At 42.3% G+C, this 16,474-nt stretch overlaps 1 protein-coding gene and 1 pseudogene across 1 annotated transcript; both read right to left on the minus strand.

Annotated features, from left to right (window-relative positions):
• Positions 1–6,288: 6,288 nt before the first annotated feature.
• Positions 6,289–7,311, minus strand: LOC139475715 (tryptophanase-like; annotated as a pseudogene).
• A 1,229-nt stretch (positions 7,312–8,540) lies between these two features.
• On the minus strand, positions 8,541–9,888 carry LOC139475716 (fibroin heavy chain-like). Its single transcript, XM_071258902.1, has 2 exons — positions 9,228–9,888; positions 8,541–9,142 (listed from the first exon to the last, which is right to left on the minus strand). Exons 1-2 carry the CDS (start codon positions 9,886–9,888, stop codon positions 8,541–8,543), a joined length of 1,263 nt encoding a protein of 420 aa, XP_071115003.1.
• Positions 9,889–16,474: the final 6,586 nt, after the last annotated feature.

A 16,474-nucleotide genomic window follows, 5' to 3' on the forward strand; every position in this document is an offset into this window, starting at 1 on the left:
AAATTACATGCAATTAAAGCAGATATTGGTTATACCTACTTGGGCTGTCAGTCCAGATTTGAAGAAGTCGTATTAAGACGATGTCGTATTGGCCATTCTCGTTATACTCATGAATATTTGTTAAAAGGTGAGGATCCTCCATTCTGTATCCCTTGTGATGAAAGAATCACAGTCAAGCATGTCCTGCTTGACTGTGTTGATTTTTCCATCACAAGGGACAATTATTTCACGGTTTCATCTATGAAGGATCTTTTTAAGGTAAGTTCTCATTTAATTATTGCTTTTTTAAAAGAAATAGAATTGATTGATAAATTTTGATATGTATTGTATAAAGTATGTGCTTTTAATTTGGTAAAATGATTATATGACTGTGATTGTTAGTGGCTGTTCCTTCAAAGGGGGTTGAAGTAGCGTAAAATAATTGTCCCCCTGAGAGGGTACATAAGTCCTATTTCATTCAAAGTATTTTTCATTTTCCATGTTTTTAATCGTAGAATTCTTGTTGTTTTTAACTGATTTGGCTTAAACTTGCTGACAATCACCAGTAGCCGGAGCGATGGTGTAAATCCTGCTGGAGTACCATGTAGGTAGCAGAAGTATCGTAAGTCCCCATGGTACCCAGTATGGTGACCTACCTTTGGCTATTGGTGATCTATAGGCCATTTTTATTGTGTATTGTTGTGAATTGTTACAAATTTTATTATGTTATGCTAGTTTTACAATCTACATCTGTGATGGTCTAGTGTTTTTACTGTCCTTTGTCGACAGATTTAAATGTCTTTATTTATGTATGATTACTGTCCAACTTGATTTAGTCATGATATGGCTGAAATATTGCCGATGTGACTATAAATCTTAACTCACTCACTCCAAGTCCAGGGAAACCTGACGGCTGTACGCTACAGAGACACCATCCTGCTACCACACCTCCTGCCAGCCATTGACGTCCAACGTGAGATTTTCCCGCAGGACAACGCCCGGCCCCACACGGCACGTGTCACAACGACTTTTCTCGCTGCTAACAATGTCAACGTGCTCCCCTGGCCGTCCCGTTCCCCGGATCTTAACCCAATAGAGCACCTGTGGGATGAACTTGATCGTCGTCTCCGTCAGCGTCAACATCAACCCCAAACTCTCCTAGCACTAGCTGCATTTCTGCAGGAGAAGTGGCGGAGGATTCCCCAGGCCTTTATCCAGCGTCTCATCCAGTCCATGACAAGGCGTGTGAGAACTGTTACTCGTGCACGTGGTGGGCACAACATAATTATATTGATACTCCATTCACGATTGAGGGGAATATTGTGAATGCCTTATCTCAAGTTATGGACATCATGGTATAGACATTGATCTATCCTAAACGGATGTAAAATTTCATGTACTCAAGTTCATTTCCTACCAAGTTATTTATGTTTTAATATACAACATTTTCTCAGCAAATACGGTTTATGCGTTTCTTTTTGGAAATTGTATTGTCAAAACATACATTCATTAAACAACACAATATAAAGACGGGCTATGGATCGCCAGCTACTGAAGGTAGATCACCATACTTGGGACCACAGGGACTTACAATATTTGCAATGGTTGAAGAAGGATTCAATTAATTGAATTGCCCTTTGGAAATGAATGTGAAAAGAGCTGACTTGATTTGTCTGATACACCTGCTTTGTGTTGCAGTGCGATGTGGTGCAGCGGGGCCCAGCTGGTGCTCATTGTCAGCCTGTGCTGCATGGTCGGGGTAGTTCTCTTTGCCTTCTACAAGGACTGTGACCCCCTCCAGTACAACCTCGTCAGCACGACGGATGAGGTGAACTACTTGGGGATAGTACTTTACAGTAAAATAAGGATCACATTAGAATGTTTACCTCATTGAGCGGATATATGCATTTTGACATCAAGCAAAGGAACCTGTACTTTCCCCTTGAAAATTACCGGAGAATATACATTGCCTATAGTTAGACATATACCAATACTGTTATTATTGTTAGATAACAAACAAACCTCATTACAAAAAGAGCAATTTGGCGCTGAATCTTCAATCAATATTGACGTCACAGCCACACTGAGAAACAAGCCGAGTGAGTTCTTCAAACTTAAATAGTGACAGCGACCAGAAGGTTTTCAAAAAGCCAATATACTATCCTGCCTGGTAGATAGCGCGAAGATGCTGACGATTAGTAAATATTACTTATGAAAAATAATGCAATTTTACACCAAAAAGAATTAAACACATACATGTTTAGAAACGTGTTTCAATCCTTAACGGTATGAGCATTTAGAATTGTCTATCTAAATACGTTTCGTGTGTAAACACATGACATGACCTCAAACTGCCACCTGAACACATCCTTAACGCAACATCCCCCAATCCAAATTTAAAAACCGCTTAACACGTTTAGAATTTAAACACCTGTAAACATGTTTAGAATTTAAACATGGTTTATAAAGTGCATATCATCAGAAAAATAGGGATGTGATGTATAACATATATTGAAATTGCCTCCCAATATGTCCGCCCTGTTCCAGGCTTGTCTGAGTTCCACCCAATATGTCCGCCCTGTTCCAGGCTTGTTTGAGTTCCACCCAATATGTCCACCCTGTTCCAGGCTTGTCTGATTTCCACCCAATATGTCCACCCTGTTCCAGGCTTGTCTGAGTTCCACCCATTAAGCCCGCCCTGTTCCAGGACTGACTGAGTTCCACCCTATCCGTCAGTCCTGTTCTAGTTTTTTCGTTTCCACTCGTGAATGCCGTGACCCCATCACTAATGTATTTGCACACTTTTCCTGTGTGTTTTCTATACGCTGCTTGCATTACACTACACCCATCATGCCGTCTGCCCGTCATGTGTTAACTTTTCACGAACATCATGCATTTTACTTTTACCAAGTCCTTGAAACTGTTTTCATGTTGCTATTCTGCAATAGGTTGCATTCGCTTGTTTCTACTGTTTCATGGAGACTTAAGCGCTCGGTTCCAAATTATATACGAGCTAGCTAATCTACATATAGACTCAATTCTGTGAGTGGCATTAAAAAGTGATACACATAATTAAGTGAATGGATGGATGTCAATTTCTTTATTCTGAGGCTAGGTGTTTCCTCATACTGAAATAAAACCCAAATGATTCAGGTATATTCAATATCATGCCATTTATTTGATATTTATTACCTAATTTATTTTGAATTACTTTATGGCTGATTGGCATTGGCAAAATAATTAATGATATATTCTGTGCCCTGTAAATGTCATGCTCACATGTCTGTATTTCGGGCCACTGGCCTTTTACTGAATGTCTGTCTGTCTGTCTTTCTGATTGGCATTGTATTTCCCAATATTATACTAAAGTGTTTATCCAAAACTAATATAGATATTGAATATTTACCTGTATGGTGTCAATCTTTTGTCATCAGCTATGTTAGCTATGTTAGCACCTTCTGTCATAATTCCACATAGCTTGTTGACACACAGTGGGGCATTTTTTTGTACCAGTACGACTGTTCCTTCCTGTTGTTATTGACTGCTAGAAAAAAATGGACTGTCTGGTGTACAAGAGGCTGGTGGTCGTCTTTGTCTGTACAATTTATATGCATTGACAGGGCATCTTTCCAGGTCTTCTGGTGTTGCATAGGCTCTTGGTTTTATTTGCCGTATATTTTTAGGATTATCCCCAGGTCTTGTTTTTGTTTGTCGCTCACTTATAAAGATAAGATACTCGGATCCATCATCATCATTTCTAATGTCAATGTCTCCCCATTGTAAATTTCTGGTTTCCTTTCCAGTTCTCATGCCGAAGTTCAGACAACAAATCATCCACATGGTGTGGAGGAGGCTGTGGGGGTTATCACTTCCGAGGGTCTTGGCATCGTACATGGCATCAATATCCGTATCTGACAGCTCTTCAGCAGCCTTGGGTTTGTTGCCTTTACCCATTGATTTAAGTTCTTTTTGTTTGCATTTGAGTGTTTCTCTAGATCTTGCAAATGTGATATCAGAAATGATGTTAAATGTAGAACCCATTTGTTTCAAGTATCTTTCTAGGTAAGATTGGTAGCTTTTTAGACTGACTGGTTCATATTCTGATCCATCATCCTTTTTTACTGACAGAAAAAATCTTGACAAATAGGAATCTAAAGATACTGCATCGATTTCTTCAATTTTTCTAGTTTCCCCCTCAACCATCACTAGGTACTCACTGATAATTCTAATGTCTCTATCTGTCTTCTTTCTTGTGTTTCCATTTTCCAGATCTCGAAGAAACCTTGAAACATCATCATCACTGATCGATTGGTACTTTTTATCACCAAGTATGCTGTAATTTATTAGCAGATAATAAATTATCCACATCATCTCTCTCTATTTTGTCGCTCATTTTGGCTAGCAGACGATCCAAGGGAGGTAATCATGAAAATATGTCCCTTTGTATCAAGGGGAAGTAACTCGAGATGAAAGTAGTTTCGGTTCAAACCTAATATTTTCACCGGTTAAAATAAAAGTTTATATTTTCACTGCAGTGAAATATCATTTTTCAAATTTATTTCACAATACCTTTTATATTTTCACTATATATCTATATATTTCATACTTATGTATATAACAAATAGAGAATACTAAACGAGCTTCCGTGTAATACCAATTTTATGAAACGAGTGAATAGTTGTGGTATCTGACGAGCGAAAGCGATACCACAACTATTCACTCGTTTCATAAAATTGGTTTTACACGGGAGCGAGTTTAGCATTGTACTTATTACTTGCCATTTATAACGTTTTTAGAATTATACTGTTGAGTATGAATAGGCTGACACCTACACGATCCACGGCATAGTCCAATTGAGTTGAACAGAACAATACTTCAAACACGTCAAAAGTTGAAACGTATGAATTTAATACCATACAACGGTCCACCTTTAGAATTCACAAAATTATCGTAGGGCTAAGACTATCGCAACTCACTTACTTTAACTTAGACTATCGACTGGCGTTGCGCTACAATACGATCGCCTTGTGGAACGGGCCTTGCCCCTCAAAGTTTACAATAACGTCACAATACCCGATGACGTAAATTGTGGAACTTTGTTGCAAGATCCATCGGCGAAACAATGCCATGTGACGTCAGCCTAGCAACAACGTTGCTGGGGTCATCGTGTTCAAAAGCTCCTCTCATTGATCTATCAACTCCACACGCAATGTCGTTGAATAAGCCAAGGGATGTTGAGAGCTTTCAATATTTGTTCGTGAAACGTGTTCCGAGAGTACATAAGCTCGCGTTTTGGTATTACACAATATGTAATGCAGCTCTATGTTTATTAAACGGGTGATCTCTTCACGGGCAAGTAATAATAAGAAATATCACACGGGTAATGAAGTCATATGTGCAGTAAGAATAAGAAATATCACACGGGTAATGAAGCCAGATGTACTGTAAGGATAACAATTAGCACACAGGTAATGAAGCCAGATGTACAGTAAGGATAATACAGGCAATGAAGCACACAGGTAATGAAGCCAGATGTACAGTAAGGATAATACAGGCAATGAAGCACACAGGTAATGAAGCCAGATGTACAGTAAGGATAATACAGGCAATGAAGCACACAGGTAATGAAGCCAGATGTACAGTAAGGATAACACAGGCAATGAAGCACACGGGTAATGAAGCCAGATGTACAGTAAGGATAACACAGGCAATGAAGCCAGATGTACAGTAAGGATAACACAGGTAATGAAGCCAGATGTACAGTAAGGATAATACAGGCAATGAAGCACACAGGTAATGAAGCCAGATGTACAGTAAGGATAATACAGGCAATGAAGCACACGGGTAATGAAGCCAGATGTACAGTAAGGATAATACAGGCAATGAAGCACACGGGTAATGAAGCCAGATGTACAGTAAGGATAACACAGGCAATGAAGCACACAGGTAATGAAGCCAGATGTACAGTAAGGATAACACAGGTAATGAAGCCAGATGTACAGTAAGGATAATACAGGCAATGAAGCACACAGGTAATGAAGCCAGATGTACAGTAAGGATAATACAGGCAATGAAGCACACAGGTAATGAAGCCAGATGTACAGTAAGGATAACACAGGCAATGAAGCACACGGGTAATGAAGCCAGATGTACAGTAAGTGAGTGAGTGAGTATGGTTTTACGCCGCTTTTAGCAATATTCCAGCAATATCACGGCGGGGGACACCAGAAATGGGCTTCACACATTGAACCCATGTCGGGAATCGAACTCGGGTCTTCGGCGTGACGAGCGAACGCTTTAATCACTAGGCTACCCGACCGCCCCTTGTACAGTAAGGATAACACAGGCAATGAAGCACACAGGTAATGAAGCCAGTTCCACAATAGACACGCCAGGTTTCTTCAGTAAATCTCCAAATTGTGTCAGTGTTTCAATGCGATACTTCAGATAGTCTTCAATCCCTTCCAACAAACCTATCGGCATGGCGTCGGGGTCTCTCGTGGCCAGGCCACCTAATGTCCATTTCCCTTCTGTTCGGCTTAACCGGGTCTAAAGTGTGACGAAGAGGTCCCTGTCGCTTACTGCTATAAGGCCACCAATGTTGCACAATCCATACTTTTTAGCGGAAACATCACAAGAGCAATGTCTCTTGCTGAACTGTTAGCATACGTCATGTCTCTTATTTTGATGAAGAATGCATTTTCTGCAAAGCGACATCCGTCCATGAACACACGAATACCCTTCTCATGGTAGATCTCAGAAGGTCTTGTTATGCGTGCCATGGATACTTGCTGCCCTGCCCTATTGCTGGTCAAGGTCAAGACAACCATGGTATTGTCTGACTCAAGATCTACCCGAGCCAATTCTTCTTCCAGTTCCTCACAGTCAATATTACCATTAAAGGGTCCATCATACAACCATTTGCAAGGGAGTTGGATAACTGTAGCTTTAACAAGTTCAGCATTTCTTTTAGAAGTAGAATGCAATGTGTTACTAAAGACTTTAAACCCCGGCTTAACAAGAACTGAGAAGAGAGCATGTTCCGCTTCCCTTCCCTGGTGAACAGAGAGGACATGAGGGAAGCCGCTTAGAGGTTCAATGGTTTCTTGAAACTTCAAATAACTGTCAGAAACAAACAAAACCCTCTTGGGATTCGATCATGGCGGCCCACTGCTGATTGCACATTGCACTTGTCCCGGAATCCGTCCAAAGATCAAATGTGACCGTTCGGTCTGGAACCCTAATGTTCAGCATAAGATTCAATCTCTCGTCCCTTGTGATGCTTGGTAAAGGTTCACCCATTTTTATACGGAATGATTCTACAAACGCCATTCTATAAAATGATAAAAGTTACAATTATTATGCGGCAATAATAACTTTGGGAGATGATTCTAACGTACCGTTGCCGGGATCCCCATGCAAGCATGTTGTACAATATTGTATTGATTTAACCTGGAAAAAGGACCACGATTTCTCAGCAATCGGTAGCGGTGATACGTGTCTGTTAGTTTAAGATCAGTCATAAGGTACTCGTATGTATTGATTGAGTGGAACGGACGGAGACAGACATACTTTACATACTTGGCTTTGTTTATGGATATGTCGCGCCACCTTGGTTCCACATGATATTGAAATTTATGCCATGAGGTTAGCCCGGGTTTGTGAGGGAAAGAAAAACCTTAGTTCATAATTCTGGCTAAAGAAAAAACCTCCATCTGCTTGGAAAAAGATACTTCTGCCGCAATAATAAGTCTGGACGGCAATATGGCCATCCTCATCAATACAGAGTACTTTGTGGGCAAAGACGTAATCTTTGACAGCGAGACAGGGCCATGAGAGACAGTATGCCTGTAACACTCATTTATGAATATAGAGAATCTCACCCTCGTGTCTTTTGATATCAAATATATCAACACGAGTTGATAAAAGTGGAAAAATTCCGAGGCTTGCCGAGGATTTTTGCCACTTTTATCAACGAGTATTGATATATTTGATATCAAAAGACACGAGGGTGAGATTTTATTTATCATCCAACATCATTCTTCCAACTTTTTCAATTTGTAGACAGTAATTAGCAGTGTCTTCAGTGTAAAAAGTACTGCTAACAGCTTCAGTAGCAGAGCCATTAGTGATGTCATTTGATTGTGACGTCATGGTAACAAGTGATGTCACAATGGTCTGCAAAGCATTGTGATGTAATTTCATTGCAGCGATATCTACAGTGTAGATATCGCTTGATCTCATCCAAGCGATATCTCCTGTTGGAGCCAGTTTTGGATGATAACAGCATTTCAAATCTTCCTTTTTTCAATAGACCATAACAGTTGTTCACTGTCATGTGAAATGACCATTAAGCATCATTTACCATTACTTGGAAAATAATCACAATATAATCATATATATTAAACAAAAATAGTTTATTTCAATAACATAAACTGGAGAGCAAAAGAAACGTTACCAACCAACATTGTTTGTTCCTAAAAATAAAACAAGACCAAGGAAGTCAACAGTCAAGTAAGATATTTGTATTGTCAAAAGACATGAATTAACATCATTACAAATTATGCCATGTCCACACCCACATCCACTCTCACATCCACATCCGCTCTCATATCCACACTCAAATCCACACCCACATTCATGCCCGCTCTAACAACCATATCCACGTCCACACCAACATCCACATCCAAACCCACATCCACACCCACTCTCACATCCAGATCTACATCCACACCCACTACCACATCCACATCCAAACCAACATCCATACCCTCTCTCACATCCAGATGTACATCCACACACACTCTCGCATCCACATCCACACCCACATTCACAACCACACCCATATCAACATCCACGCCCGTTCTCACATCCACACCCACTTCCACACCCACTCTCACATCCTCTTCCGCTCTTATACCCACTGTCACACCCACACCCACTCTCACATCCACATCCGCTCTCATACCTACTCTCACACCTACACCCACTTCCACATCCTCTCTCATACCTACTCTCGCACCCACTCCCACATCCATACCCACTCTCACACCCACTGCCACATCCACATTCACACCCACTCTCACATCCACATCCGCTCTCATACCTACTCTCACACCTACACCCACTTCCACACCCTCTCTCATACCTACTCTCACACCCACTGCCACATCCACATTCACACCCACTCTCACATCCACATCTGCTCTCATACCTACTCTCACACCTACACCCACTCCCACACCCACATCCATACCCACTCTCACACCCACATTCACACCCACTCTCACATCCACATCCGCTCTCATACTTACTCTCACACCTACACCCACTTCCACGCCCACTCACATCCTCTTCCGCTCTTATACCCACTGTCACACCCACACCCACTCTCACATCCACATCCGCTCTCATACCTACTCTCACACCTACACCCACTTCCACTCTCATACCCACTCTCACACACAAATCCACACCCACATTCACACCAACTGTCACATCCACATTCACACCCGGTATCACTCTTACAGCCACATCCATACCTACATCCACATCCACTCTCAAATCCACACCCACATCTACATCCACTCTCACATCCACACCTACATACACTCTCACACCCACATATATATCCACACCCTCACCCACATCAACATTCAGTCCCATATCCACTCCCACATCCACACCCACAGCCAGACCAACACCCCCACCCACATGCACTCCCAGGCCCGCATTTACATCCGCATCCACATTCAGTCCCACATCCACGCCCACACCCACATCTACAGACGCATCCACATCCTCACCCACATCAACATTCAGTCCCATGTCCACTCCCACATCCACACCCACAGCCAGACCCCTCACCCCCACCCACATGCACTCGCACATCCACTCCCACACCCGCATCTACACCCGCATCTAGATCCACATCCTGCCAGAACATGTCATGCGTTCTTCCCTGATTTTCTCTGGACGATAAAAAAACTTTCCTGACCAACTGACTAAACAGGCAATAACCGGGCTTGCCTTGGGACGGCTGCCGAGGGCAGTTACTGCTGCATCAAGGTCTCATCCAAACCCTCCTACCATCACCATTTTATTCTTCAACTATCCTACCGAGTTCTCCACTTGGAGGCTCAGCAACCTGTTACCCTTCCACCAATCCGATTAACACATTATAACACGATTTTATCATTTTCACAATGAGTACATGTAGATTCAGTGCATATATGCTTACTAACTCAGTAACGAATATGGGTGATGATAGAAAGTGGTTGATATGCTACTCGTTTCAGGACATGAACAGGAAATTATAGGATTTTGAATAACCTGTTGAAAGCTAGTATACTACGAAACATTTGCTGAGGATCACCACTTTAAAAGGCAACACATCAAGTTGCGTGATGGGCTGAAATAGACAGAGACAGTATTGCGTGACTACATGTTTAGTGAACAAAAGTCCGTTGTCGTGTGCCACAGAGTACAAACAGAACACATGTTACCAATAATCAAATCACCCCTCAAAGTCTTTTGACCAAAACTGAAACGTAAAAATTTACGAAAACAAATTCATTATTTAAAAAAAACAAGTCTCAGTAGCGCGTGTGTGATCCACGTGATGCGATCACAGCCTGGCACCGTCGTATCATGCGCCCAATATATGTCTGGATGGTGTCAAGGAACGATTGTTCCACTCTTCAGTAAGAGCATTGCCGATTTCCAGTAGAGTTGCCGTAAGGACAGTTCGTCGTATATGGGTGATCTGAAGCTTGTTCCCCTTGTGTCCGATAGCGTGACCGGGATGACCAACCCATGGGGACAACACTGGCACGGTGAGGTCGTGCGTTATCATCCATGACCAAGTTCGGTCTGATTACAAAGCATACGCTCTTACTTACAAATCCTAAACGTCATCCGTGTAGCGCACACCTGTCACCGTGTGGTCACAAATCATGATTGCTTCTCCTCCATAGCGGTCATAGTCGCTTCGTCTGAATCCTGAAATCTTTGTCTTCTGTCTGAGCCACATTCTGGCACGACGGTCTATGAAGTCTTCTGTCTGAGCCACATTCTGGCACGACGGTCTATGAAGTCTTCTGTCTGAGCCACATTCTGGCACGACGGTCTATGAAGTCTACACAGTATCTCGACACATCAGTGAAAAGTACTGGAGCCACGTCCTGGTCTGTCCAACTGATGTGAGTCCAATCAAAACGTGTCTGCATGTGATGTCGGCTCATTGGGGGAGACAATCACGCACTCTCTGAGTAGAAGCGTTAAAGCCACTGACATTCCGCAGGTCATTTCTGAGAGTGATGGTAGTCACAAAGAGATGACGTGTTGTTGACGTCAATCAGGAGACACTCGTCTTCCCTCTGGGTGGTGGAACGCTGTCGACCACCTTGATGTCACTGTGTAGCTGATCCAAACGTCGGGAGTCGATTCCATTCCCTGCTGATCACACTTTGGCTGACACCAAAGACGTTTGCAACGTGGCGTTGTGTGGACCCAGTTTCAGGCATACCTATCCAGCGGCCTAATTATTCGGTTGTCAAACGGCGTATTTTTCGTTTAGGGGCATATATGAATTCAGTTGTTGCAATCCTTAGTAGCAAATGCTGCTGTGCTCTCTGATAATAATGTGCAACGCTTCTGTCAGGATACATCCCAGCACAGGTTTTCAAGCACCTCGTGGAGAACGTGCCCATTACTGCATGGCTTTGTCTGTTCATCATGAAATTGAGGTCCTATAGGGGTTGCTCATTCATTGTGTGGCGGGATATTTCAATCTTTATTTGTTGGATGATATTTTGATAGCCACAAAACTTGATCCTTGGCAAACTTTGAGTAGTATACATATAGTAACGGTTATAGAAATACAAATCAAAAGAAACATCTTTTGGAACCAGGAGTGTGTGAGGTATGACCCGTGGATTTGCACTAACTGCGCATATGAGAGTACGGTCTGTAGTAGACTGAGAGCCTTTCAAAAACTTTACCTGATAAAGAAGTACGTCTGATAATTACACATAGATCGCAATACATCGCTCCGTGTCACTATTGAGAGGCTTGCATGACTCGTCCATGGCTCCGAGGATCACAGCTTCTAATGACCTACATAGACATTCATGTACTTTCATGTGCTGAATTAACACAATACAAGGTTTGATACTCACATACACTTTACTGCACTTTAGCCCTGAGTAAACTACTAGTCAAGGAATGGACAGATTCCACTCACCTGAAGCCCGCAAAGCCCGCACTTTTCGCTTAGCCATGAGAGGGGCCTTTTAAGGTGTTCGAGTACCTTCCGGCCTGGCTTGCCTATCACGTGCTAAGAAATAGCATTTTGATCTGTCAAAACATATCCAACCATCATTACGTGTTGTTTTGATTGGATGATTCCTGACTTTGAAGTGACTGGTGTCATCATGTATGAATGCCATTGCCTTGGTGCTTAAGTATTTTAAAACTTTCTGTTTCCAATATTTCCAAACGTAGTAACTCTTTGCGGAAATACATCATGGAATGAATTGAGAAGTTAGCCACCATTTCCTACGAACTTTCTAATTGTTTTTTTTCAATGTATTTTGAGCTCATTACAATAGTGATTTATAATCACGTGCTTATGATACAGTCGGCATAGTGCACATTTTGATTATGGAAAGGGATTTTGTCACTTTTATTTATTAACATTTCAGTGTTTTGTGGTGGGTAGAACCATTTAAAACCATAATTACATCTTTATATGAATATTTCGACATTGCCAAGGTTAACTATGGTAAATAGTCACTATGGGAGAAAATGCCCTAATACACCATTCCATCAGGGCAATGCTATTCGAGGAATATTGATGCGATTTCTGTCTACATCATTGAGAAATGCATCTTGAAGACCGCGCTTCTTCATCGTTCCCTGTGAATATGAACAAGGGTGCGTTTGGTTTACACCTCTACCTATTTCTGTTACCGATATAAATACGTAATATTAACAACAAAAATGTATCGTCCTACCAGCCATGAAGAGAAAACGACGAGCTACTCTGAGTCGCCAAGCCAATGAGATACGAATGTTTGGACGTGTTGTTGGCACTGAATTAAAACATATCTGAGACGTCATTCTATTGTTTGAGCGCCCCATAATGTTCAGGGAATGGAGAGTTGATTGTGTTCTCTGCCGCTGTGGCACGTCCTCCGCCGCGAGCTGATCTTTACAATGCTTGGTACATGGCTGTTCAGAATGTTTTGTCAAAGTGTAAGAGTAGGGACGTGTTTTTAGTAAGAGAATATCCTCGTAACTTCCTAAAAAGTAATGGGTCTCTGTTCCATCATATTTAAGGAATTGAGAGTTACTCGGACATTCCGGTCTGTAAGCCTGGATATCAGGGAATCCGTCCTCGACATGGACGAAACATTCCTTAGCCATTGGTAAACTATCCAGTCTGACCTTGTTTTCACATTTGTCACATGTGGCGCCAGGTGTGATGTGACACGACACGCCTACACATATTCATTGCAAACAGTACCATTAAAAACATTTCTTGTATGCATTTTTTTCTGCAAAACTGATTTGGCAGAGACATTGTTTTCTAAACAATGTGTATCTGTATACAATAGAGCTATTGTTGTATCTTGTCCCTGTGTAGTATGAAATTGATAACCAGTGGCCCCATCAGTGACATCACATGGAGCACGTGTTTCTGTGACCACGAGTGTCGAACAGCTTACTGGAGTGATACAAATGAACTGACAGACAACTGGCCATGTGTGAAGTGATGATATTACTTAACGAGGTCGATATAATGTGCTATTCCTATATGGATTCCAACATGGATTTAATGGAATGTACACATGATCGACATGTGTCGGCGAAATACATTACCCTTCATAATGCATGTTTAAGGAATGCTGCAAACATCAGGTTTAAGAAGAAGAATTTGAAGAGGCTTTATTGCATAAATGTTGTCAATGTATAACAGGATCACTTATGTGATATGGTTAATTCTGTTTGTTTGTTGTTTAACGCCGCACTTAGCAATATTTCAGCTATATGACGGCGGTCTGTAAATAATCGACTCTGGACCCGTCTATCCAGTGATTGACATCATGAGTGTCGATCCATGCAATTGGGATACGATGACATGCATCAACCAAATCAGCGAGCCTGACCAGCCGATCACATTAGTCGCCTCTGACGATAACCATGGGTTGCTGAAGACCTATTCTATCCTGGATCATCAGGGGTAACTTGGGAGGACAGGTTTCTGCAGACATAAAATATCAATGTTCGGCCACGCATAGGGTGCCCCAGGTCAACGACACAAAGGACCACATACACTGACTAGTGCATAGCACCACCACATACACTGACTAATGTATAGCACCACCACTTACACTGACTGGTGTATAGCACCACCACATACACTGACTAGTGTATAGCACCACCACATACACTGACTAGTGTATAGCACCACCACATACACTGACTGGTGTATAGCACCACCACATACACTGACTAGTGTATAGCACCACCACATACACTGACTAGTGTATAGCACCACCACATACACTGACTGGTGTATAGCACCACCACATACACTGACTAGTGTATAGCACCACCACATACACTGAGTAGTGTACAGCACCACCACATACACTGACTAGTGTACAGCACCACCACATACACTGACTAGGGTATAGCACCACCACATACACTGACTAGTGTATAGCACCACCACATACACTGACTAGGGTATAGCACCACCACATACACTGACTGGTGTATAGCACCACCACATACACTGACTAGTGTATAGCACCACCACATACACTGACTAGTGTATAGCACCACCACATACACTGACTAGTGTATAGCACCACCACATACACTGACTAGTGTATAGCACCACCACATACACTGACTGGTGTATAGCACCACCACATACACTGACTGGTGTATAGCACCACCACATACACTGACTAGTGTATAGCACCACCACATACACTGACTGGTGTATAGCACCACCACATACACTGACTAGGGTATAGCACCACCACATACACTGACTAGTGTATAGCACCACCACATACACTGACTAGTGTATAGCACCACCACATACACTGACTGGTGTATAGCACCACCACATACACTGACTAGTGTATAGCACCACCACATACACTGACTAGTGTATAGCACCACCACATACACTGACTAGTGTATAGCACCACCACTTACACTGACTGGTGTATAGCACCACCACATACACTGACTAGTGTATAGCACCACCACATACACTGACTAGTGTATAGCACCACCACATACACTGAGTAGTGTACAGCACCACCACATACACTGACTGGTGTATAGCACCACCACATACACTGACTAGGGTATAGCACCACCACATACACTGACTAGTGTATAGCACCACCACATACACTGACTAGTGTATAGCACCACCACATACACTGACTAGTGTATAGCACCACCACATACACTGACTAATGTATAGCACCACTACATACACTGACTAGTGTATAGCACCACCACATACACTGACTAGTGTATAGCACCACCACATGCATTCAATAGAATATAGCAACACCCAAAAATCACAAACACTTGATGTAAACCACTAATGATTTTACTCCAGATCCAAATAAACATGTTATCATGACAGGCAATGCTAACACAAAATGTCAACAGATGTAAAAATGACAGGGGGGGGGGGGGGGATCTCCGTAAACCCCCTCCCTCCACAACCTTAAACACTTATGACTGCTTCCACATTCAGGGTCACTCAATTCCATCAACAAGAACAATTACTGAACAATTGTTTCTGATCTTTTGACACGTTAATCTTGAGTGAGTGAGTGAGTGAGTGAGTATGGTTTTACGCCGCTTTTAGCAATATTCAAGCAATATCACGGCGGGGGACACCAGAAATGGTCTTCACACATTGTACCCATGTCGGGAATCGAACCCAGGTCTTCGGCGTGACGAGCGAACGCTTTAACCACTAGGCTACCCGACCACCCCTTTTAATCTTGAACTCTGGGGATGTACATTGGAAACAGGCAGGGTATTGTCTGCTTGGCCATTATGAAATATTACAGTGAACAAAAAGAAGGAATGGACATCATGATACCGGGTTAAAGAAAGGTCCCTTCCAACTTATGCTTGTCGTACGTTGACTTGATTGTTGCGTTTCAGGTTACCCAACAGCCTGTGTCATTGCTCATAATATCAATCACTGCCTAAACTTGATTATTCATCCATCAGATAGTTCTAGCTCTTGTTCTATGTCCACTTACAGAAGTGAGATGTCAAGCATGGAACACTGGTGACACAGCCCTGATGTCAAGCATGTAACACTGGTGACACAGCCCTGATGTCAAGCATGTAACACTGGTGACCTAGCTCTGATGTCAAGCATGTAACACTGGTGACACAGCCCTGATGTCAAGCATGGAACACTGGTGACCTAGCCCTG

The sequence above is a fragment of the Haliotis cracherodii genome, unplaced genomic scaffold (genome assembly GCF_022045235.1).
Source record: "Haliotis cracherodii isolate W230 unplaced genomic scaffold, xgHalCrac1.p SCAF_3, whole genome shotgun sequence".
Lineage (NCBI taxonomy): Eukaryota > Metazoa > Mollusca > Gastropoda > Lepetellida > Haliotidae > Haliotis > Haliotis cracherodii.

Excerpts from the sequence above, each read along its gene's own strand:
- LOC139475716 (XM_071258902.1), bottom strand. The coding sequence starts at position 9,888 with ATGCGGGTGTGGGAGTGGATGTGCGAGTGCATGTGGGTGGGGGTGAGG. Across the intron at positions 9,143-9,227 it reads GTGTGAGAGTGGGTATGGAT|TGGGTGTGAGAGTAGGTATG; the intron begins GTGGGTGTGGGA and ends TGGATGTGGCAG.